This window comes from Chrysemys picta, chromosome 14, assembly GCF_011386835.1.
Source record: "Chrysemys picta bellii isolate R12L10 chromosome 14, ASM1138683v2, whole genome shotgun sequence".
NCBI lineage: Eukaryota > Metazoa > Chordata > Testudines > Emydidae > Chrysemys > Chrysemys picta.
The window spans coordinates 2354157-2377542 of record NC_088804.1 but is presented as its reverse complement, the minus strand read 5'-3'; the positions used below and the strand labels follow the sequence as shown (position 1 = coordinate 2377542).

At 55.7% G+C, this 23386-nt stretch overlaps 1 protein-coding gene across 2 annotated transcripts in view; it reads left to right on the top strand.

The window, feature by feature from the left end:
- The window catches only part of CARMIL2 (capping protein regulator and myosin 1 linker 2), a 124592-nt gene that overhangs the window by 91323 nt on the left and 9883 nt on the right, over positions 1-23386 (top strand). For both annotated transcript variants that reach the window (XM_065567782.1, XM_065567781.1), the window contains exons 32-37: positions 4311-4414; positions 8463-8847; positions 10283-10402; positions 17699-17735; positions 21039-21110; positions 22138-22458. In XM_065567782.1, the coding sequence (XP_065423854.1) occupies positions 4311-4414; positions 8463-8847; positions 10283-10402; positions 17699-17735; positions 21039-21110; positions 22138-22458 (1039 nt within the window). The remainder of the gene's footprint in view (positions 1-4310; positions 4415-8462; positions 8848-10282; positions 10403-17698; positions 17736-21038; positions 21111-22137; positions 22459-23386) is intronic.

Below are 23386 nucleotides of genomic sequence, written 5' to 3'. Positions count from 1 at the left end.
TGCTCCTTCTAATGCAGCCCAAAATGCCGTTGGCCTTCTTGCCAACAAGGGCACGCTGCTGACTCATATCCAGCTTCTCGTCCACTGTAATCCACAGGTCCTTTTCTGCAGAACTGCTGCTTAGCCAGTCGGTCCCCAGCCTGTAGCACTGCATGGGATTCTTCCGTCCTAAGTGCAGGACTCTGCACTTGTCCTTGTTGAACCTCATCAGATTTCTTTTGGCCCAATCCTCCAATTTGTCTAGGTCACTCTGGACCCTATCCCTACCCTCCAGCTTATCTACCTCTCCCCCCAGTTTAGTGTCATCCACGAATTAATCCCATCATCCAGACATTAATGAAGATGTTGAACAAAACCGGCCCCAGGACTGACCCCTGGGGCACTCCACTTGATACTGGCTGCCAACTAGACATCGAGCCATTGATCACTACCTGTTGAGCCCGACGATCTAGCCAGCTTTCTATCCACCTTGTAGTCCATTCATCCAGCCCATACTTCTTTAACTAGCTGGCAAGAATACTGTGGGAGACCGTATCAAAAGCTTTGCTAAAGTCAAGATGTATCACATCCATCGTTTTCCCCATCTCCACAGTGCCAGTTATCTCCTCATAGAAGGCAATCAGGTTGGTCAGGCATGACTTGCCCCTGGTGAATCCATGTTGACTGTTCGTGATCTCCTTCCTCTCCTCCAAGTGCTTCAAAATAGATTCCTTGAGGACCTGCTCCATGATTTTGCCAGGGACTGCAGTGAGGCTGACCGGTCTGTCATTCCCCCGGTTCTCTTTCTTCCCTTTTTTAAAGATGGGCACTACATTTGCTTTTTTCCAGTCATCCGGGACCTCCCCTGATTGCCACGAATTTTCAAAGATAATGGCCAATGGCTCTGCAATCACATCAGCCAACTCCCTCAGCACCCTCGGATGCACTAGATCTGGACCCATGGACTAGTGCATGTCCAGCTTTTCTAAATAGTCCTTAACTTGTTCTTTCACCACTGAGGGCTGCTCACCTCCTCCCCATACTGTGCTGCCCAGTGCAGCAGGGTGGGAGCTGACCTTGTCAGTGAAGACCAAGGCCAAAAAAAGCATTGAGTACTTCAGTTTTTTCCACATCATCTGTCACTATGTTGCCTCCACCATTCAGTAAGGGGCCCCCACTTTCTCTGAGCTTCTTCTTGTTGCTAACATACCTGTAGAAACCCTTTTTGTTACCCTTCACATCCCTTGCTAGCTGCAAGTCCAGTTGTGCCTTGGGCTTCCTGATTACACCCCTGCAAGCTCTAGCAATATTTTTATACTCCTCCCTAGTCATCTGTCCAAATTTCCGCTTCTCGTAAGCTTCCTGTTTGAGTTTAAGATCACCGAAGATTTCACTGTTAAGCCAAGCTGGTCGTCTGCCATCTTTGCTATTCTTTCTGCACTTCGGGATGGTTTGTTCCTGTGCCCTCAGAAAGGCTTCTTTAAAATACAGCCAGCTCTCCTGGACTCCTTTCCCCTCATATTAGCCGCCCAGGGGCTCCTGCCCATCAGTTCCCTAAGGGAGTCTAAGTCTACTTTTCTGAAGTACAGGGTCCATATTTTGCTACTCTCCTTTCTTCCTTTTGTGAGGATCCTGAACTCAACCATCTCATGGTCACTGCTGCCTAGGTTGCCACCCACTTCTACTTCCCCTACCAATTCCTCCCTGTTTGTAAGCAGCAGGTCAAGAGGAGCATGGCCCCTAGTTGGTTCCTCCAGCCCTTGTACCAGGAATTTGTCCCCAACACTGTCCAAAAACTTCCTGGATTGTCTGTGCAGTGCTGGAATGCTCTCCCAGCAGATGTCAGGGTCATTGAAGTCCCCCATTAGAACCAGGGGCCTGTGATCTGGAAACTTCAGTTAGTTGTCCGAAGAAAGCCTCGTCTACCTCAACCTTCTGATCCAGTGGTCTATAGCACACGCCCACCACAACATCACCCTTGTCGCTCTTGCCTCTAAACCAGGGGTCGGCAACGTTCGGCACGCAGCTCACCAAGGTAAGCACCCTAGTGGGCTGGGCCAGTTTATTTTCCTGCTGACGCAGCAGGTTTGGCCGATCGCGGCCCCCACTCGCCGCGGTTCGCCGTCCCGGGCCAATGGGGGCGGCAGGAAGCGGCGTGGGCCGAGGGATGTGCTGGGCGTGGCTTCCCAGTGGGGGCCGCGATCGGCCAAACCTGCCGCATCAGCAGGTAAATAAACTGGCCCGGCCCGCTAGGGTGCTTACCCTGGCGAGCCGCGTGCCAAACGTTGCCGACCCCTGCTCTAAACTTAACCCAAAGACTCTTAACAGGATTTTCTCTAGTTTCAAACTGGAGCTCTGAACACTCATAGTGTTCTCTTACATACAATGCAACTCCTCCATCTTTCCTCCTGTACCAGTCCTTGAATAGTTTATACCCATCCATGACAGTGCTCCAGTCATGTGAACTGCCCCACCAAGTTTCTGTTATTCAAGTCACATCATAGTTCTTTGACTGTGCCAGGACTTCCAATTCTTCCTGCTTGTTTCCCAGGCTTCTTGCGTTCGTGTACATGCACCTAAGATAACTATCCTAGACCCATAGCCCGTGGAATAGTCTCCTAAAGGAAATGATGAAATTCCTTCCTCCAACCCCAGCTGTGTAGGACGTTTTGGGGCAAAACACTGGCAAATGATCTGAGGAGAGCAATCCAGAACCAGGGCAAGTACTCAGAGTGCGGGATGGCTGGGTTCGCTGACCAGAAATTGGAGACAATAAGGCCTACGAATGATCTGACTCCTCACAGCTCTGACGTCACCCAGTTTTGGCCTAGAATTTTCGCCATATTCGCAATCTGTATTCGGTGGGGTGTTTTCGTAGGGTGTTAAAACCTGGGCCCTCATCCCGGAGCTTTTCCATTAAGTCGAAAGTGAAATGAAACACGTGCGGGCTCCTGCTGTCCAGGGGAAAGCACTGAAACGTGGCACTTGGGACACGTGCCCCAAGGCTGTTGCTGGGAAGAGGAAGACTGGGCTGCTTTTGGCCATCACCCTGGAACCGGGTGCAATCTCTAATTGGTAACGTCACCAAGCATGAGCTAACGGGCAGCCAAGTTCTAAAAGCAACACAGGGGCAATTTTCAGACCTAGTGCCGAGCAGCTGGAAACGCTGCAGAATAATGGCAGGGGAAGCTTTGACACAACACAGGCTTTGGCTTCAAGCACAAGCTCTTGGAAAGGCGCAGAAGAAAACACGCCGATGCAAAGTACACCATGGCAGCTAGACATCGCCCCAGCCTGGCCAGGCTGGGTGTATGTCTCTGAGCCTGCAGGCAGGGTTGTTTGAGAACAGCCGGGAGGTGCTGTGGAGGGTTTGAAGGGACTGTCAGGTCTGCAGCTGTGCGCTCTGTAACAGGGGAGAAACTGTTTCGATGCTGGAAGCAGCGCTTGGCTTGGGATCTTATTCTGGAGTGGGGTTTTTTATGTCCCTTCTGATGCACGGCCATGTGGCACTGAAGGGAGGCCATGTGAGCTAGTGCAGGGGCTCTCGACCTTTCCAGACCACCGTACTCCTTTCAGGGGGCTGATTTGTGTACCCCAAGTTTTACCTCACTTAAAAATGACGTGATTCCAAAATCAGACATAAAAATACAGAAGTGTCACAGCAGAATGTACTGACAAATCGCTGACTTTCTCCTTGTACCATATCAGGCAAAAATAAATCCAGTGGAATTGTACTTACATGTCAGTGTATAGTCTATAGAGCAGTAGAAACAAGCCATTGTCTGTATGACAGTTTAGTCTGAACTGACTTCGCTGGTGCTTTTTATATCGCCTGTTGACAAACTAGGCAAATCTCTAGATGAGCTGATGTACCCCCCAGCAGTACACACAGCCCTGGCTGAGAACCAGCGTGCTAGTGGATAGAGCGCTGTCCTGGGATTCAGGAGACCAGGGTTATATTCCCGGCTCTGCCACTGGCCTGCTGAGAGACCTTGGGCAAGTCTCTGGGCCTCAGTTTCCCCCTCTGTGAAACAGGGATAATGTTGCCCTCCTTTATAAAGAGCTTTGAGATCTGCTGATGACGAGGGCTAGGTAAGAGCTAGGTGGTGTTGCTGTTACTGCTATTTTATTATTATTCAACAGCAAATGTATACACAGGTGTATGTGCGTGTGCCATTAAAAAGCAGTTGCATCAGTAGGAACGTCCGGGAGTGATTTGTCACTTTCTCCTGGGATCGCTCCCCCTGAATTCAGCTTTCCCCCGCCTCTCGCCTCCTCTTTTCCCTGCTTCTGCAGCACTGCGCTCTTCTGACTGTGGCGCTTGCTCGTAGGTCCAGCCCGCCCCGTCTGAGAATGACGAGGACAGAAGCATTACTTGCGTGGATGAAGGGCTAGAGGAGTTCTTTACGAAGAAGCTGATCCAAGAGGAACCGCCGTAAGTAAACGAAGTGTATTCAGTACTGTCGCTGCTACTGTGCCGCTTCCCACTCTCAGCTCTCTGGCAACACCAGCCCTGCCTTCTGGGCCTCCGCGGGCCTCGCTGTCTGTGTACAGGCCGTGATACACACGTACCAACCCACGAGGCCTCAGCCTCCAGTCCTCCAGTCCCTGATCCACTGACCACACACAGAATCACCTGCTGTTCCAATAGTTACGCCTTAGAACACAGCTCTGCTAAACATAAGGTGGCCACGCGCATGTTCCCAGAACACTGGAGAATTGGGGTCACGGAGGGGGCAAAGCGGCGTGCTCTTATAAAGGGCATCCTCCGTTCGCTACCAGACAAAGCCACATCTGGTTTGTCCCAGTACCAGACGGGGGAAAAACCACCCCAACAGAGGTCTGTCCAGGCCAAAACTGGACGAGGGACCTCCTTAGCTAAACACACAGCTCTTTGATCTAGTTATAGTGAAAACAAGAGGAAGGGCGAGCCTGGGGAAGAGGCGGGGATTCGGGGAGGGAGCCAATGGGGGAAGGAGGGGTGGAGTCGGGCGGGGGGGGGGGGACAACACGCGAGCACTTCCGGGCTCCGGAGTATTTGCTTGTTTGTCCAGTGTCCCGACCTAACGTTGGTCGGGACGTGGGACAAACAAGGAAATATCGGGACAGTCCCGATAAAATCGGGATGTCTGGTCACCCTAATTCCAGGGTGTCCTCTTTGCCCCCCCAAAATAGGCCAAAACAAGCCTTTGATATTTACATCAATACAGGGTTCCTCTCCCCCATCCTGCCCCACTGTCGATCTCTTCCTGCTACTTTCCTTATAAAGTCCCCTCTGCTCTTTATTAGCTTAGAATGCCAGTGGCTGCTCCTTGTGAACCAGACACTGCTCAATTTACATGTAAACAGATAGATGGACAAACAGCTCTTGTCTGACAGCAAACCGGCTTTTCACCTTTGCCAGTGACCAGTCCCTAGATGCAGGCTGTAAGAATGGAATTGTCAGTATCTATACACAACTCCTTACACGACAGCTGTACGTGCATTTCACAACAGTATTGATGACTTGTGTGACCCTGGCTTTCAGAGCCCTCACGTGGCATTCTCTGAACTAGAATGCGCATACCAAGCCCAGGGGATTCCTGTAACCCGTAGGCCACGTGCCAGTTAGCATCAAGAGGTGCCTGGCTTACAAGCTAGTGAAGCATAAACTGGGGAATCATCCTCAGTCATTTCTTGGGGTAACATTACCTTGCATGGTTTGAAATTCAGGTCACTACTAATTAATAGTCATTAATGCTTTTAAACACTGTTCCTCTAGGACTCTGAGTGGACATATTAGCAAATTCTCACAACACAACACCTGTGTCGAGTGTAGGATGTTATAGGGATCATTTCACCCACTGCAGAAATGCACTCATGTCTTGGGTGCAACACACAACTGTTTAACAGCACACAGCAACGGTACACAGCAGTTTTGATCAGGGACTGAGTAAGAATCTGGTTCAGATCTTTAGCTGGTCTGATTTCAGTGGTGTTCTACCATCTGATGCCAGCTGAGGACCTGGCCCACCAAGTCCAACTGAAAGTGCAAGGGGGCATTTAGGATGTCAGAATGCAATTCCCTGAACTGGGATGAGCCCAGGACACTGGGGTTCACACCATTAGACTTAACAATGACTGTAGTGGGCTCTGCAGCTAGTCGGCATCTCCCTTTGGGGTCCCGGGCAGAATGCGGCCTTTGAGAAGTGAGGCGAGGTCGGCTGATTCACCAGGCTGGGCGCTGGGATTTGAAACTAGCTCTTCCAAGCCCGTGGCCCGTTGGGAGGAAATCAGTGTGCAAGGGCAGAGTGAGTGACTGCAGTCAGTTGGGACCTGGAAGCCCAAAACGTCTGGGTCGTCCTCCCAGACTCGCTGTGTGTCCTCGGGCAGCTCACTCCCGGCATCCATTTCCACCTCCACAACGGGGCTGCCAGGCTCTGGGGCTGAGCCGGCAGGAAGCACTGAGCAGCGCTAGGGGCACACCTTCGAAACCAGCAGCATGGCCTGTGCAGGGCTTAGCTCAGGTGTGTTCGCAAACAAAACTCTGCCCCCTCTTCCTCCCCCCCACATAGGAGGAGTCAAAATTGAGCCGGATTTTCTCTCCTTTCTTATCCTTCTCCAGTCTCTTTTTTCCTCATTGACCCTCGCTCTGTCACCCCTCCCGCAAGCAGCCTGCCGCTGAGCAGGACTCTCTTCCCTGCCGTTGTGTTGATTTGTATTTCCCTGCAGCTTGTCACTTGGGCTTTCCACCCAGCTAGCGGTAGTGAGCCCTGTTGATGCCCTGCCCCCCCCCGGTCTCTGTGTAAAACTCTACTCGGGCATCCTGCTTGCATGCCTGCCGCACCGGGAGCCGGAGGTGCTCCCTGATCGAGACAACCCCTGAACTTGGCAGAAGCCCGGCTCTGAAATGCACGACCCATTCGTAGTAAGGAGGAGAGCCGCACGCAGCCTGGCTGCCCAGGGGCTTTACCAGCCCTTGTAAGTAGCAGTAGTTAGGTTTTCAGCTGTTGTCCTGTCCCCATGCTGGGGGAAGAGTGCACCTGTCCACCAGGAGCTCAGTGTTACTGCAGGAAAGAGGGAATTTTAAAGGGCCTGGGCTGTACCTAGCAGACTGTGCAGAGGAAGGAGAGGAGGATGTCTTCTGAGATACGGGCACTCATCACAAACAGCGGCGCTGAAAGTGGCGGTGCCCGGAGGGAAGCTGGTGGTGTTCTTACAGAACCAGCTGTCGGTCCTTGCGCCCGAGGGTATGTAAAGACATGGTAGAACCCGCTTTCCAGTCCTGTGTCTGCTACTAGCTGGAGTAAAGCTGGCATGGTGCGACCACCTCGGCCTACCTCCACGTGCCGCCTAGACACACTCTTATTTACTGATGGCCTCTAGGGGGCGTGGCCATCTCTACACTCTTGGACCCTGTCAGCCATGGAGGAAAATTGCCATCACGCCTGCCCAAGTGGGAGGCCTTGGGAAGTCCACTCCGTGCTCCCGGCCAGGAGAGGAGGATACCGCTGAGCGTGCGTCCCAGGGCAGGTTGAGCCAGGACGCTGGGGCTGTCACTGGTGCAGCCTGGATCTCCACCCAGGGCTGCTACAGTCAGTTACAGCTCCTGGTTCTCCACTTCCCTCTGCCCCCGCCTTGATTGAAAGCTGTCCTGTAACCTGGCAGCACCTATGGCGTAGGTGAGCTGCTGCACCTCGCAGGAGGCCGGGGGAGGGAACGGTGGTGTCAGGATTGCTAATCCCTGCCTCAGGCCGGGCCTGGGAAGCAGCAGCCAGGGTGGTTCTGGGACTAGCCACGCCTCTCGAAGCCGCCTGACCTACTGGGGATGAAACACCTTCATTTACCTCAGTTACTGACTTGCTTGGGCAGAAATCCTGGCTGATTGGTGTGAGACTGTGGCGCGGTGGGGCCCCGGGGAGCGGCTGAGGGCCGGGCTGGGGCAAGGTTAGCACAGGAGCTGAGCGCAGGACCCCGGCCTGGCTAGCTACAGTCCAGAGTGAGAGGCGGCTGCACCTCTACGGCCGAAGCTCCCGGAGGGGAGACGGTGAAATGTGCAGCCAAGTGTGTCTGCAATGCATCTCCCAGGTGGGGATCCTGCCGTGCCAACCCCCATCTCCCAGCCCCTTCCCAGAGCCTCCCATCCTGCTGCCTGCTGGGCACCTTGCGAGGGCGAGGACGGGCTAGGCTGCGCTCCACCATGCCTCCCCCACTGGTTTTTCTAATCCCAGCAGTCAGGGGGAAGTTCAAAGATAAGGAAACAGCCAAGAGGCCACCGAGCCAACTGCCTTTCCAAGAGGATGGTGTGTCCCCTCTGCCGTGGAGCCGTTCCTCTCCTGCCCCTTCCCTGGGGGCTGGCTCCCCAGGCTGCAGGCTCACAGCAGAGAGGGGCCTGGCGCAGTTCTTGGCATTGGGGGCACAGTGGTTCTGGTACCTGCTCTCAGTTCATGTCTCTGATCAGCACCTGTGCTAACTCTTTTCCTGGCTTCCTCTTCTTGCTCCAGCCCAGCCCCCCGGGGGATCTCTCCTGGCTCAGCCCCCCTCGCGCCGTCTGGCACCCGGACTTTCAAAAAGAAAATAGGGAACTTCTTTGCATTGAAGAAGCCGAAGTCCAGCAGGGGCTGGAAGTGTGAGAAGGAGCCAGAGGGCAGGAAGTCCACGCGCAGTGACATTTCAAAGCCTCCCAGTAAGGCAGGGGAGCCTGGGAAGGCGCTGAGCAAATCCGAAGAGGGTGGGCTTGCCGTGGAGCCCAGGGCCAATGCAGAGCCCAGCCAGACCCCCGATGCCGCCCACAGGGTCAGGCCCAAGTACTCCCGAGAGGGCAAGTCACAGTCACTCATACTCCTGTGTGGCGAGGACGAAGAGGCCTTAGGAGTGAAACATGAAAAGGTAACAGCCCTCTTTCCCCACTGCTCCCTCCTAGCGCCGGGAGCCTGTGCTCCTGGCACTTGCCCCAGTTCAGGGGTGTCCTGAGTGTAGGGGCCCAGGTCATCCCGGCTGTAGCAGGTGCTTTGCTACAGTAACAGCGCAGCAGAGAGCGGGAATCTGGAAGCTCTGTGATGTGTGAGGTTTGTACCCCCCTGGCAGAGAGGAGACCGACCTGGGCTGCAGCGAATATAAAAGGGACTGTTCATGGAGGCCGGTTCTCTAGCTCTCAGACTGCCAGGCCCCCCAGGCTGGTGTCTCCAACCAGGGGCACCCTAAGAGTGATCCGGGGTTCGCAGGGATCCGTGGGACGACTCCCATTGACCCCAGGCTAGTTTGGATCAGGCCCCAAGTCCTGGCCTGACCTAGCCAGTCCTGGCTGGTGTCTGCACTGCAGATGGGCTCGGGCGTAGACATGGGGCTGACTCCCTGCTCCATTCCTGGGGAAGCGGCAGGGGACTTTGGGGGCACAGATGGCCCCAACCAATCCAGCACTGTGGGGTCTGTTGTTGTTGGGCCCCTCCCTGCTCCTGCCCATGTCCCTGGTTGTTCCTGCCTGGGGGATGATTGGGGGAATTTGAGGCCTACCCCAGCGACAGAGGACCAGAAAGAGCCCGAAGCAGCCAAGGACTGGGACTAGCTGCTGTGATACAGCTGGGTGGGGGAACTGATCTTAGGCAAACGCGCCAGAGGGAGCGCCCAGGGGAGGGTGACCAGATGTCCCGGTTTTATAGGGACAGTCCCGATGTTTGGGGCTTTGTCTTATAGGCGCCAGTTACCCCCCACCCCCTGTCCTGATTTTTCACACTAGCTGTCTGGTCACCCTGTCCAAGGGGGGCTTGTCGCACAGCAGTGATGTACAAACACCGTGTCCCAAGCCAGACTCGCCTGGTGCCATCAGTTACTGCCATGGGGCAGGCGTGTCTCTTGGCAAACCTGCCCTCAGCCTGGGCAACGTGAGGGGAGGGATGGACCTTGCTTCACCCCCTGGGGTACGTTCCCCTCCCGTTGACCCTTGTACCCAGGTGGAAGGGGCTGAGTGTGATAAAGGGGCCTGGTTCTGGCTGGGGGAGGAACCCTGGAGCAGGCCTTGCAGAAGGCTGCCGTGGGGGGTAGGGGGCAAGGCACAAGGCCATGCAGCGGTCGGGGGCGGACATGGCACATGGGGCAGAGCCGCAGCATGCAGCACCATGGGGAACCCCGGCAGTGCTGCTACTCGCAGGACAGCCTGCCAAGATAGCATTGCATAGCCAGGCCCCCCCACGGCTCTGCCGTTCTGCAGCCCATAGCTGGGAGGGCTCAAAGGCGGCGGCTGCCCAGCACAACGGGGGTGGGGGGCCCTGGGGACTGTAAAGAGCCACCTGAGCATGTCCCCGGGTTTGTCCCGTTTGCCCTTCAGAGGCGGCACTTGGAGAAGAGCGACGGGGAGATCCCCAGCTCCTTTGAGCAGCGCGTCCATGTGATGCTGCACCGGATCGGGGTCACCAAAGTCCTGTCGTCCGATGGGAAGAAGAAGCAGGTGAGAGGAGAGAGAGACACACACGTACCCTTCCCCCACCCTTCGTCCTGCCCCACTAAGTGTTCCTCACCTACAGGTGAAGAGTCAGCATTGCAGGAAGGTGCTGCTCGGAACCCAGCCCCCCCCAGCCTTATTGCTGACCCCCCCCATTGACATGAGGGGAATGGGCCCCCAATAAGCAAAGAGCACCAGCATGCCGAACCCTTCCCATCCCACTGTTAGAATTAAACTACAGCCGACTGGCGACGTGCTCAGAGTACTGCAATGGCCTGGCATGTGTGAGAGTACACCGCTGCCTTCTACTGGATGCAATCGGAACAACAGCTGTGTGACATAGGCCCTCCACTGCCAACAGCTAGTGGTGATTCTCCTTAGCTGAGATGGCCGGCAAGCAGTGAGTTCTGTGCCATCTGTCATTGTGACATGGTCACATGCAGTGTAGGGGTAGCTGTTTGCTACAGCGTACTCTCTTCTCAGTGCACAAGCATAACCCGCCCATTCACCATTTGTGAAAACAAAAGTGTGGGGAAACTGAGGAAGGGATGTGCCAGCAGTGTGACAACTGCTCCAGCTGGCAAAATAATCTAGTGATCCTTTCTGGTCTGAGACCCTTCTGAGACGAGCCCGTTAACTGAGCAGGAAATCTCCCAGAGCATGGTGTGTTCCAGGCAGCCATGAACTCACTGCTTCAGATAGTAGGTTATTTGACAGAGCAGTCGCTCCATGGCAAACCCGTGGCATGTTAGCAGATGGGGATGTTGATACAGCAGAACTGTTTGTAGAACTGATACAGCAGCAGCTTTTGGGACCTCATCTAATGCAGAGAGTGGGTAAAGCGTTTGCCATGGAACGAATAATCCTGATGGCTGGTTGTGAGGCTTTGAGGGTTCACCCAGCCCAGTGGGGGGCTGCGTCACCACCTGCCCTGGAGCCCTGGGTATCTGCACGGGGAAGCTTTGGCTCAGAGCCCCACCACCAGCAGCATGCTCACAGCACAATGGTGTCACCTTGGCTTCCACCAGCCTGGGCACTCTTTGCAGGGTGACCCCAACAGCCCCTCCGGTCCCAAGTGCCCCCCAAACTGACTCCCCTGCAGTGGCCTGTCCCTCTGACTGGACATTCTGTCACGGACTCACAGGACTTGTGGTCTCTCTCAGCTCCGTACGGTCCCTGGGAGGAACCCCCTTCAGTGCAACAGCTCTTCTTGGGGGTCCACTCTCTCTCAGGGCTTAAGCCGTAGGCCTCTCCACCTCCTGGAGCCGCACCTCTCTGAGCCTTCAGCACGCCTGTCTCTCGCCGTGGGCCTCCGGGGCCTCCACACCCAGAGGGAATAATGCAACCCCCATCCTGAGACTGGAGTGAGACTCAGCCAGCGTAAAACAGGAGGGTTTATTGAGCATCTGAGCCCAGCACAGGAAACTCTCCGGGCCCTCAGGCCTGGCCTCCCTCAGCACAGCACATCTAGGTCTCTCCAGCCTCCAGGGGGACTCTGGCTGCTCTCTGCTCCCAGCCCAGAACCCCTGCCTCCCAGCTGGGCATCTGATATCACCATCCCCCAAGTCCTGCCTCTGTCCTTTGTCTTCTGTCCCAGGTAAACAGGCTGCCTGGGTCTCCTCTCCTCTCCTCCACCCTTTGTTTTCCCTCTGGCTGGAACCGGCTGGTCAGGTCACCGGGGTCCTCCCTCCACAGCCCATTGTCCTCCCACTGGCCAGAACCAGCTGTGACTCCCAAGTGGGGCCTCCCAGTCACCAGGTCACCAGTTGCTGGGGTATCCATTCTCCAGGCGGTTTGCTGGCCCTCTGTAACAACAAACGCCCTCTCCCACCACCTCGTTAAACCAGTAACACCCAGGGAAACTGAGTCCCACGCCCTCTGCATGCAAACCATTGGAAACAAGAAAACTCCCTGCTTTGTCACACACTCACAGAGCTAATCCCAAGCTCGCTGCCTCCAAAGAGCCAGTGCACACACCAGCTTGGTAGCTCAGCTGGAGTTCCATGCTCAGCCTGGAGATGGCGTGTAATCAAACGAACACGTGTGTTAACAGAGACCCTAGAAGGAAGTGATTTCTGGCTACGAAAGGGTTACAAACAAAACAGAACAACACGCTTTCTAGGGTCTAAAACTGAATTCAGTAAGATGTAGCTTTGCCTAACATTGTTTCTTCCTTACCCCAAGTTGTCAGCATTCTCCAGTGTGACGGGCTTTTCCAGCCAGAACTCAGCTCTCACAGACTCCAAGGACTGGTTTCTTTGTTCCCTCAGGAGATGAATGACTTGAACGTCCCTTTGCCCCGGCTCCTATTACCCCATTGTCTCTGTTTCAAGAGCCAGGACGGCTTCTTGGGGTGCAGACTCCAGCCCCTGTCATGATCATTAAGCAGTCCTCTCCCCTACTTGCTCGCTTTGTTTACCTTCTATGTGAATGTACCTTTCATTGTTCTCTGTGATCAAGCTGGTCAGACAAGTAAATCCCCCTTCCTTTTGTCTAGGGCGAGTTGGGCTTTCTGAACATATTCCCAGCCTGCATCTCTAACTCTTTGTACGCAGCCTGCCCATACATTGCGCAGGGATTATCAGGACCAGCGTGTCACCAGTCTGTGTATGAGACTTTACATGCCACCTTTTAGGTATAGTTGATGACGACAGTGCGCTGGGCAATGACTGGGTCAGGCCTGGTGTGCCCTTGGCCACTGAGGGGCCTGGGGGTCACGCCTGTGTTTAACATACAGGGCTAGCGGCTCCAGGTGAGTGAGGTGATATGTGGCTTGAAGCAGGGCTTGTTAGAGGAGAATTCCTGTGAGCTCTTTATTTAGAGAATCGAGGGGCAGTTTGAGAATCTACTAGGACTCCAGAATCTTGCTTTGTTGTAATGCAGCTGCCCTGATTTTCAGCAATATCCTCTCATTTTGCAAGCACAAATAATTGTGTTTTGCAGCTGCTAATGGCAGGCATCCAGGTGGATAGCTGAGTGCTGCCTTTTACGTGTGTGGTTTGTTATGGGCATGAATTACCTAGGGAGGTGGTGGAAGCTCCTTCCTTAGAGGTTTTTAAGGCCCGGCTTGACAAAGTCCTGGCTGGGATGAGTTAGATGGGGATTGGTCCTGCTTTGAGCAGGGGGTGGGACTAGATGACCTCCTGAGGTCTCTTCCAACCCTGATATTCTATGATTCAATGACTCTATGACCTGTGGGCACAAATTAAGAGGTTGTCTCGCAACTTTGCCCTGTGAAAATCTGCAATGCCATGTGCTGATATTGACAAGGAGGGTGCCAGCCTACAGGCTTGCCTTGAAAGGCCACAGGGGCCAAGAGCAAAAGGTGAATGGAAGACTTCTGTGGGCAGAGGGAGTGGGCATCGGAGCAGAGGAGCCAGGGGAGCTATGTATCAGGGGGTAGCCGTGTTAGTCTGTATCTACAAAAACAACAAGGAGTCCGGTGGCACCTCAAAGACTAACAGATTTATTTGGGCATAAGCTTTCGTGGGTAAAAACCCTCACTTCTTCAGATGCATAGAGTGAAAGTTACAGAAGCAGGCATTATATACTGACATGGAGAGCAGGGAGTTACTTCACAAGTGGAGAACCAGTGTTGACAGGGCCAATTCAATCAGGGTGGATGTAGTCCACTCCCAATAATAAATGAGGCGGTCATAGAATATCAGGATTGGAAGGGACCTCAGGGGGTCATCTAGTCCAAGCCCCTGCTCAAAGCAAGACCAATCCCCAGACAGATTTTTACCCCAGTTCCCTAAATGGCTCCCTCAAGGATTGAGCTCATAACGCTGGGTTTAGCAGGCCAATGCTCAAACCACTGAGCTATCCCTCCCCCACTCTGTAATGAACCAGTCACTCCCAGTCCTAATGATCATTTGCAAATTTAACACCATTAATCTGGGTTTGAATAGGGACTGGGAGTGGCTGGCTCATTACAGAAGCAGCTTTGCCTCTCCTGGAATTGACACCTCCTTATCTACTATTGGGAGTGGACTACATCCACCCTGATTGAATTGGCCCTGTCAACACCTGCCCCAGGCACAGGCTGGGTGAACGAACATGGGACCACTCATAGTCATGTTGCTCGATGCACTACGGGAAGGGGCTCAGGTGCCCCTGTGTAGAATGGCGAATGCTGTTCTGCATATGACGCTTAGGAAACACACGTTTGATCGGCCTAGGACCAGCAACTAGAAGTGACTAGTCAGATCTCTGTCCTGGAGCCCATCTAGACCTGTCTGCTGTGGTGTCACGTCTTTGGCTAACCCCTGTATGTGCCCAGGATTTTCCTGAGTCCTTAGAGCAACAGCAGGTCATCCTGCTAGCTACCTGCCTCCGATGGCTGGCCTCCTCTCTCATATGGCAGCACAGCCATGGTCCTGCTGAGATCATGTAGGTTCAGCCCTCAGCCTCCTGGCACGTTGGCAGCATGGCCTGTGGCTGGGGAGAGGTTGGGCAACCCTGACTTCTCATGAGCTGATGATCTGCTGCAGAGCTGGAGGGGCAGGGAGCAGCAGGGGCTACTCTTCCCTCCTTTGCTGTGTGCCCAGGGGGAGGCAGGCCCTGGCGGTGGTTGCTTGAATGTTCCCCAAGGCTGATCTTTCCGGATGCCTGATTCCCATAAGCGCGTCAGCAGGAAGCAGGCGCTTCGGCGGAAATCAGCTGCCTTTCTGTAGCGTTACCTGTACCTCCCCAAGAGCTGCCCCTGCGTTTTCGCTAGGGAATTCCCTCTTTGGGAGCATTGGTATTGCCCTTGGGTCTGAAGGCCTCATTATATAGCATGGGCTGCCGTGGGGCCAGTGGATGGTCCCACGAGAACACACCCTCGCAGACAGCGCTGGGAAAGGCTAGTCCATGCCAGCAGCCAGGGCAGAATTGTTCCCTGCGGTCCATTCTCCTGGGCTTTGCGCTGCCCAGTTCTAGATGACCCAAGCAATGGAATTTCCACCTCTCCCCATAGAGACCATTTCGCAGTTTGTTTTTCCTTTGCTCCATCTCATGCCCTCCCTCTCTGCAGTGCCCCCTCAGCCAGCCCACGAACTCCTCTACTGTCGCGGGGCCTGATTCAGAGCCGGCGGAAAGAATCCCGTTGACAGGAGTGGGTCCCCGCTGTAGAAATGCCTCTCGTGCCCTCCCACTCACAGCTCTGGTCAGTGACTTTACAGTGATGGTTGATCCTTCACCTTGCCTCCTCCCTCACTCCCCTTTCCTGGCTGCTTAGCTCTTTGGGATTGCCTGGTGGTGCGACTGAGGCCAGTATTCTCAGAGCAGCCTCACCGGTGTCCCGTACTTTCAGACTGTCGCCTCCCTGCTCCCGGGCGGCGATGCCCCTGCACTGGGTTTTGATGTTACCCTGAGCACATTGCAAATCTGCCTCTGCCCACAGTCACTGCCCGTACATCAGCCTGTCCCCTCACCGGGGATTGGACTGCACTGGCCCAGACTGGCCTCTATTTCCTACTTGTGTTTCTAACCCCTCTCAATCCCTCTGCACTATTTCGGCCCTACCCCGTGTAGTGTTGTCCACAGGTGTCATTGATGGTAGCACTTCCCCCGTCTCAGTGCCTTGGGCTGAGCACCATCCTCCTCTGGTGCTCTTCTCCACGCCCCTCTGACGTCACTTTCGAGTAAGCACTCACCAGGTGATGCAGCCAACTCTCCTGAATAGCCCAATTGTACCAGCTCCGCCACACTCCCTTCGACCACTGGGGCCTGAGCCATTGGGGGTGCTCAGCACCTCTCACGGGCCGGCCTCTGGTGGGTGCTCAGGGCGTGTTGCCCTGTAACAAATGCACGTTCCCCGAGGCACCCTTGCTGTGAGAGATGCCCAGGCAGCCTGCTCCCGTCAGTTGCTTTATTTCATTTACAGCTGCCAGCCTCTAGGACAGGGAGCTGCTGTTCCAGCCATGGCTCATTTACCCTCTCGGTGCTCATACATTCGTGCGCTGCCCCCAGGCCATAACCCGCCCTGCTAGCTCTGAGCCAGGTCTGTACCTTCAGACCCCATCTCCTCCTGTCCCCCAGGCAGCACTGGGAGCAGTGCTGCTCACCCAGCAGCAGCCCTTGGAAGCGCGTGTGAGATCTTTGCCCTGGTCCCTCACTGGAAGAGGCTAGCTTTGTAACGGTCAGTTACGTTTTCCAAGCCTGCTGCGAGTCCGGGGGAGCCGCTGACCCGTCCATGCTGCAGGGGGCTTGCATGCCCATGGAGGCAGCATAATCTCTGGGCTCTCCCAGAGGCCTCCTTAGAGCTGCTGTAGTTCCAGGGTTTGCGCAATGGGCATCCAGCTGATTTGTCTCTCTCCTAGTGGCCCTAGAGCTCCAGTCCATAGATGACAGTGGTGAGAGGAAGTTACGGAATCCCATTGCACACGAGGGCCCTGGCAGTGGGGGTTGGTTGAAAGTCAGAATTCCCTCCTACCCCGGCTACTGAAACGGCCTGGCCTTCCATTTGGTCTAGATCCCAACCCTCTGTCCCAGGAGAACCAGGTTTCCCAAGGGTCGCTGTGACTCTGTGAGGGACACTAGATATACGGGTATTCAAGGAGAGTGGAGTCTGGGTGGCAGGAGAGATGATTGTCATCAGCCTTAATCAATGGCAAGTTCTCATGTGCCCAGAACTCTGCTGGAGAGTGGGTGAGCTCTCCCGACACTGCCAGCCCGGCCCGCTGCCGGCAGTGAGTGTGGCCATGTTCCTGACTTCCCTAGCCGTGTTGGGGCTCGGAGAGGAAGCTCTTCACAGAGCTTGGCCCTTCCCAGCAGGGAATCCTGGGAAGCCTGCTGGGCAAGCGTGAGACAGCCCATGGCCACAACAGGAGCTAGCTCCCCAGCAGGGCTCCTTGGAAAGTCGCCTCCTCCTGCGTGCTCGGGCGCTGGGCCAGATGCTTGCACCCGGACTGCGTGGAGCCGGGGGAGGCTGTGCCTGGGTGGAGGGTTTGGCTTCGTCCGTCCCTACAACATTTCAGGTGAAGACCATGGAAATGAGCTGCTGGGGAACGTTCCCCCAGGTCCCGTCCGAGTTGCATCCCCAGGCTCAGGCAGGATGGTTTCCTAGGGCGGGTTTGCTGATGCTTTGGCCAGTTTAGTTGGAAATGTCCCACACACCGGTGTTGTGTCCAGGAAGTCTCTGCTACAGTCATGGGGGATTTCCTTCCCGTTCAGCCTCAGCTGTCCTGGTCTTCATTCCTCCCTGTAGTTCAGCCTCCAGTTAGCAGCATCAGCAGTTCCAGGCGCCCTCGTGCGGGAGGGGATGGTTTAGCAGGAGGTTCTGCCTGTGATGGGGTTTTCTTTCCGTTTGTTTTGCAGAGTAAAGAAGGAGAGATCAAAAAAGCTGGTTCAGATGGTAAGTGACATTGGATGCATTCTATCTCTTGCCAGTCTTTATCCGGGCAGCTGGGTCTCAGGCCAGGCTGGAGGAGCTCAGAGCAGGTGGCAGGGCCCAGAAGGTCTCTGGCAGGGCTTGGTGCAGATTGATGCTAGGCACTCCACAAAAACCGCCCATTAAAAACATATGCAAGCAGCATTTCCCGCACTGGGGAAGAGCTGCCGTTATTTGCCTTGCCCGGAATTGCAAGCCCTTTTCCCTGCGAGGTCTTGGCCAGCCCCATCATTCATTCCTGAATGTCCCACTGTCCTGGTCTGCACTGGAATGTTGTCCCTAAAGTTGCCTCCCTTGTGCCAGTCACTGCTACGCTGGAGGGGGCAGTGGTGGCAGCAGCAGTGGGAATGCTAGGATAGGCACTGGTGTGGTAACCCCTGCGTTGGGTAGCCCTCCTCTAAGACAACATGGTGCCTCAAACAGCAGTGGCTGCCGACGCTAGCGCCCTGGGGAGCTGCACAGCGGAGCAGCAGAGATGAAATGGGGGAGATCCCTTCTGTAAGTGCTACTCCTGCCAGCTTTGCCGGGACGCTGTGCTCTTCAATCCCAGCACAGCAGCAGGCTGGGTCCATCGGTGATTCCTCTACCAATCCTCTAGGGGTCTGGCAATTCCTGTAGAGGTCTAGGCTTACTCCTCCCTGGAGTCGGCCTGTGTAGGGCCGGGCAGATCAGCTCTCCAGCTGGAGACAGGCAGGAATTCCCCCTTCTCTGCAATAGGCCGGGGGCATTCCGGGGGAGAGGTTCCATGTCCTGACATCTCCAGTACTGGCCAGAGCCGTCGTGGCAGACTCTGGGCCCAGGCAACACAAATTTGGATTCAAAACTCCTCTTTTTTGTTTTTTTAAATGATTTCCAAACGCTTTTGTGTTGGTCAAAAAGGCATTTTCCACCTCGACCCAGTCAGCTGGAGAAGTGACCAGCTCTCTGGCGAATTGTGTCCTGGGGCTCCGAATTTACAAACAGCTGGAAAGGGCGTGAGATCCTGCAGGGCTGCTGCCAGCGAAGGGCCAGAGCCTGCTCCCCTAAAGCCAGGGGCAGAACTCCTCTTGACCTGCCCAGCAACAGGCGCAGGCCCCGAGCAGTCAGTTCACCTCCCCGAGCCTCAGTTCCCCAACTTCAAACTGGAGCGAATGATACTGAGCTCCTGTGTAAACACGCCTTGAAAGCAAATGCTGAAAAGTGCCAGAGAAGAGCCGTGCCCGGCCATGTCTGTAACTTGGTGCCCAGCCTTGGGGTCCGTGGGGGGCAATCCCTATGGCATTCCCAGGGGAAGAAGCACACACCTGCTAGCTCAACATTCCCAAACTGAGCAGCTGGTAACTCCCCTGGTGCAGGAGGAGGCAAGATCCCACATAAAAATACGCAGGCGAATTGAAAAGTAGCCTGTCTGCCAGAGGCGGGAGGGGTCATATGCTGCACTCCAGCCGTGCCAGCCGGGCGGGGGGAAATCCCTGGCTCTGCACCAAGGCCTGATGGCAGGAGTCTGAACTACCTGCTAGGAGAGCGTGCAGCCAGGTGTGACCACGTCGTCACATGGAGCTGTGCTGTCGCTGCACCAGTCGACTGGCCCATGTGGACACACTTACACCAGCAGAAGGCTTGGGTTTGGTGTGGCTTTTCCAAGTGACAAACTAAACCAACAAAAAGGCCCCTTACCCCAGCCTGTGTCCCCGTGGGGGTGGTTAGCCTGTGTAACTGGAGTGGTTTAAAGGCACTGTGTAGTATATGCCCGTGTAAAGGCCCAGTGCAGGCCTCAGCCGAGCTGTGAGGCGCTAGCCGGGGGCCAGCTCTACACTCCCTGTAGTGGGTCCGGTGCCTGATCACACATCACACCCCTGAGTGCACAGCTCCAACTAAAGCCAGCGAGCACGGGGCTGCTCAGTGCTTCAGAAAACCAGGTCCCGCGTTTCCCCCCCCTCCCCAGTATTTAAGGTCAATGGTTCCCTGCAGCTAGGTAAACCCATTCCTCAGTTATCCCCTCTGCGCTCAGGCTCCGGGCTGACTCTCCAGGGGATCTGGCACCTGAGCGCTCCTAGCAGCGTGGCTGTGGAGGTGGGTTATTGGGGGCCAGGCCCCTGGCTCTTGCTAAGACATAGGGCAAGGTTGGAAGGGAGAGGTTTGCAGTCCATGGAGGGTTTAAGGCAGTGCCTGTGTTTGAAAACTCTCAAAGCTCTTCCTTACAGCCCAGATCTGCTCCCCCCACTCCCAGTGCCAGCTGCTGTGTCTAAGGCAGTGACTCTCAAACTTCTGTACCGGTGACCCCTTTCCCAAAGCAAGCCTCTGAGTGCGACCCCCCCCCCATAAATTAAAAACACTTGTTATATATTTAACAGTATTATAAATGCTGGAGGCAAAGCGGGGTTTGGGGTGGAGGCTGACAGCTCGCAACCCCCAGTAATAACCTCGTGACCCCGAGGGGCCCCTACCCCCAGTTTGAGACCCCTGCTCTAAGGGCTTGGTTACAAGGGACGTTAGTGAGCAGCAAGCTAGGGTATGTCTGCGAGAGATGGGGGGGGGTCAGCTCACTGCAGTGGGGAGGAGCTAGTGGCTGTCTAGTGATTCCAGAGTTTGCTGCATCCCAACTTCTCATATAGCCAAGTGCTAAGATGACGTGTGCCAGCCCAGCCACGGGAGGGGGCGCCGGAGGCGATTTCCTTTCATGGAGCGAGAATAGAATTGTTTGCTACCCTGCAGTTACCTCTTTGCAAATCCACTGACGAGCGGGGGTGGGGTGGTGTGGTGGGTGGAGGGTAGCGGGGAGGGTTGTGTGGACGAGGAGTGGGGGGCGCTGCAGGATCTGTAGTACTGGGACCAATGTGTGAGAGGCAAGAGCCTGGCTTGGCTCACATCTAGGGTTGCCAACTCTGACTGAAGCTATTCTGGGAGATTTTTTTCCCCCAACATGACAATGTCATTTTCTTAAAATATCCCATTAAAATCTGCCGGGTTGCTTTCAATAGGCACCGGGAGATCAATGCCGATTCCAGGAGACTCAGGGCCAAACCTGGAGGGTTGGCAACCCTACTCACATCTTGCCTATAAACAGAGCCAGCTGGCTGCGGGGCCCTGGTGGCCATTAAGCACAGAGCCCATTTCTAGAGGCCCTGTCAGAGCAGGGCCGTCAGTTGCTTTCAGCCCAGCGGCTTCACAGATCCTTCCTTGGGCTCAACCCCACAAGTGCGTGTGTGGGGGGGATCCCGGGGTGGGGGGCAGGAGGGAGCTGAGCTTTCAGTGCTGCTCCCTGAATGCGGATGTTTGTGCTTCCAGGAGACATCATGGACAGCTCGGCAGGCTCCCCTCCCCTCGTCTTGAAATCTCGCACACACTCCATGTCCACAGGTAGGTCTCTCCTCGCGGGTGCCTTCTGGAGCTGGGTGGGAGCGGCCATGGGCACAGGCACAGGGACCTCCAGGGGAGGGCTGTGTGGGCTGAGCAGGGGCAGCATGCTCAGTGCCAGCCGTCCCGCTGGGAGCACCAGACAGGGGGTGGGGGGAGGCTTGCTCCTGTCACACACAGCTATCTGGGGCTGTACCCCCATCTCCCACATGCTGGGGGGAGAGAGGCTAAAGCCACCCTTTGGAAAATAGGGTCCCCCCATTGCTCCTCCCCAGCCATGCACTGTGGGGTTGTGGGTGGACCGCAGCCCAGCCCTACAGGACATGCCCAACCACATTTGTTGGGGGCACTCGTCTGATTGCCCCTAGGCCAGAGCACTTAGCTTGTGGCTGGGGATTGGTGTCTGCCCCGTGGGGATGCCTTCTCTGCCTCCGTATCCCCCTCACAGACCAACTTGGCTGTATTGATGGTGGATGAAACCCTGGAAGGCCATTTCACCCGTCACTAGCACTAGAGGCCACAATATTGAAATCTCTCTTCCCAGTAAAGAGAAGTTAAAGAACAGGTCCTGTGTAAAATAGGCCCATGAGACGCCAGTGAGGGCAGTGGGGGTGTGCAGGCAGGACTGGGCCCTTCTCTTGGCAAGCGCAGCCCGTGTGTGGAGCATGTGCTGCTGTCACGCTGGGCAGAGCAGGGGCTATAATGACTTTCAATGGTGACTGGGTGCTAGAAAGGGAGCTGTGCTTTCCAAGGGCTCGAGACAGCTGCGTCTCCCTCCAGCCCCTCAGGAAGAATCACGCACTGGTTCGTACAGGCTGGCTGGAGCTGGCACGCCCCCAGGCTCCTCCTGGAGGAGTGTATTCCTCCAACGGGTCGCGAGGGGTAGTGCTTTGAAGATGTGAGGCTGGTATTACTGGGACAACAGCCTGTACTACAGCCAGGGCAAGAAAAGCAGAGCCTGCCTCCCTCTGCTGACCCACTGAGCCAGGAGTGGGGCCAACTTACCTCTCTCCCTTGCTTTCCCATTCAGACCCGTCTGCGCGAAGCGGCCCTGCCGACACAGCGGGCCGAGCTGCAGCCGAGCCCAGCCGCGGGCCCAGCGACGTGCGGCTCTCCTGGAAGGCCCTGGGGAAGCAGCTGAATGCCGAGCTCAAGGGCAAGTGTTCTGAACTCCATTCTTCCCCCAGGCGCTCCTTTGTCATTCAAGAGCAGAGCAGCCCCACGGAGCAGCAGGTCCGAGAGAGCTGGAGCAGCAGCTTGCCCAGGACCGGGAGGATCACGCCTGCCCCTGCCCCAAGGAGAATTAGCAACGCAGGAGCTAGCAGGGACAGCGTCGATGCAATCGCTGCAGGTACGGGGCGTGGGGGCGGTGAAGCAGAGACGTCTGGGGGGCTCAGTGAAGAATGTAATTCTGCATGCGGTGAGGGCCTGAGTCAAGAAGTTCAGGGAGTAGGAACTGGCTAGGGTGCCAGAGCAGGTAGTGCCATCCTGGGATTTTCCTGTGTCCTTCCTGCCCTAAGCAGAGCCCGAGGCAGTGTGGGACCGAGCAAGCCCTTGGACAGCTGTGGGGTAAATTAAAAAGTATGTGGTTCTAGTGTCTGAGTTCTAGCTCTTGGGGTTCTAGATCCTGGCCGCGGCACAGAGCTAAGGGCTCCCTGGTGGTGCCCTGCCGCAGGCCCGGCTCAGGAGAGCTCTGCTCCCTCTGGCTCCACTCCCGCTCACTCAGTAAACACAACCCGAGATGTCGGCGCACGGACACCCAGCTGTGTCCAGTAGCAAGAGGGAAGGGGTGGACACAGGGCTGGGACACGCAGTGTGGAGGAGGCACAGGGTGGCTGACAGAGGGGCGGAGCATGTCTGCACCAGCAGAGGGGAAGCCTACGCCCAAAGGCGCATGAGTGCTGGGTGCGTTTGGTGAGGAGGGAGGTGCCTGTGCTGGGAGTTCCTGTCTCAGCCCGGCATTCCAGCTGGTCCCTGGCTGACTTGCGACTGGGCCCCACAGTGGGTCTATGGCCCGTCCTGCTCTGCTTTCAGCCAGTGCTTCCCGCAGGCAGGTAACAATCACTGTTCTTGTTCCAGCTGAGCAGGCAAATGACTTTCCAGCAATAACGGCCCCTGTAAATTCTTCCCTCGGCGTGTCCGTGGGAGTTGCACCACCATCAAATTGGATCCAGATTCTTTCTAGTCACGATTCTCTTCTCCCATCGACCTGCCAAGAGGCAGGATGGCCTGTGGGCTTGAGTACTCCTCTAGGGTTACCATACGTCCTCTTTTTCCCG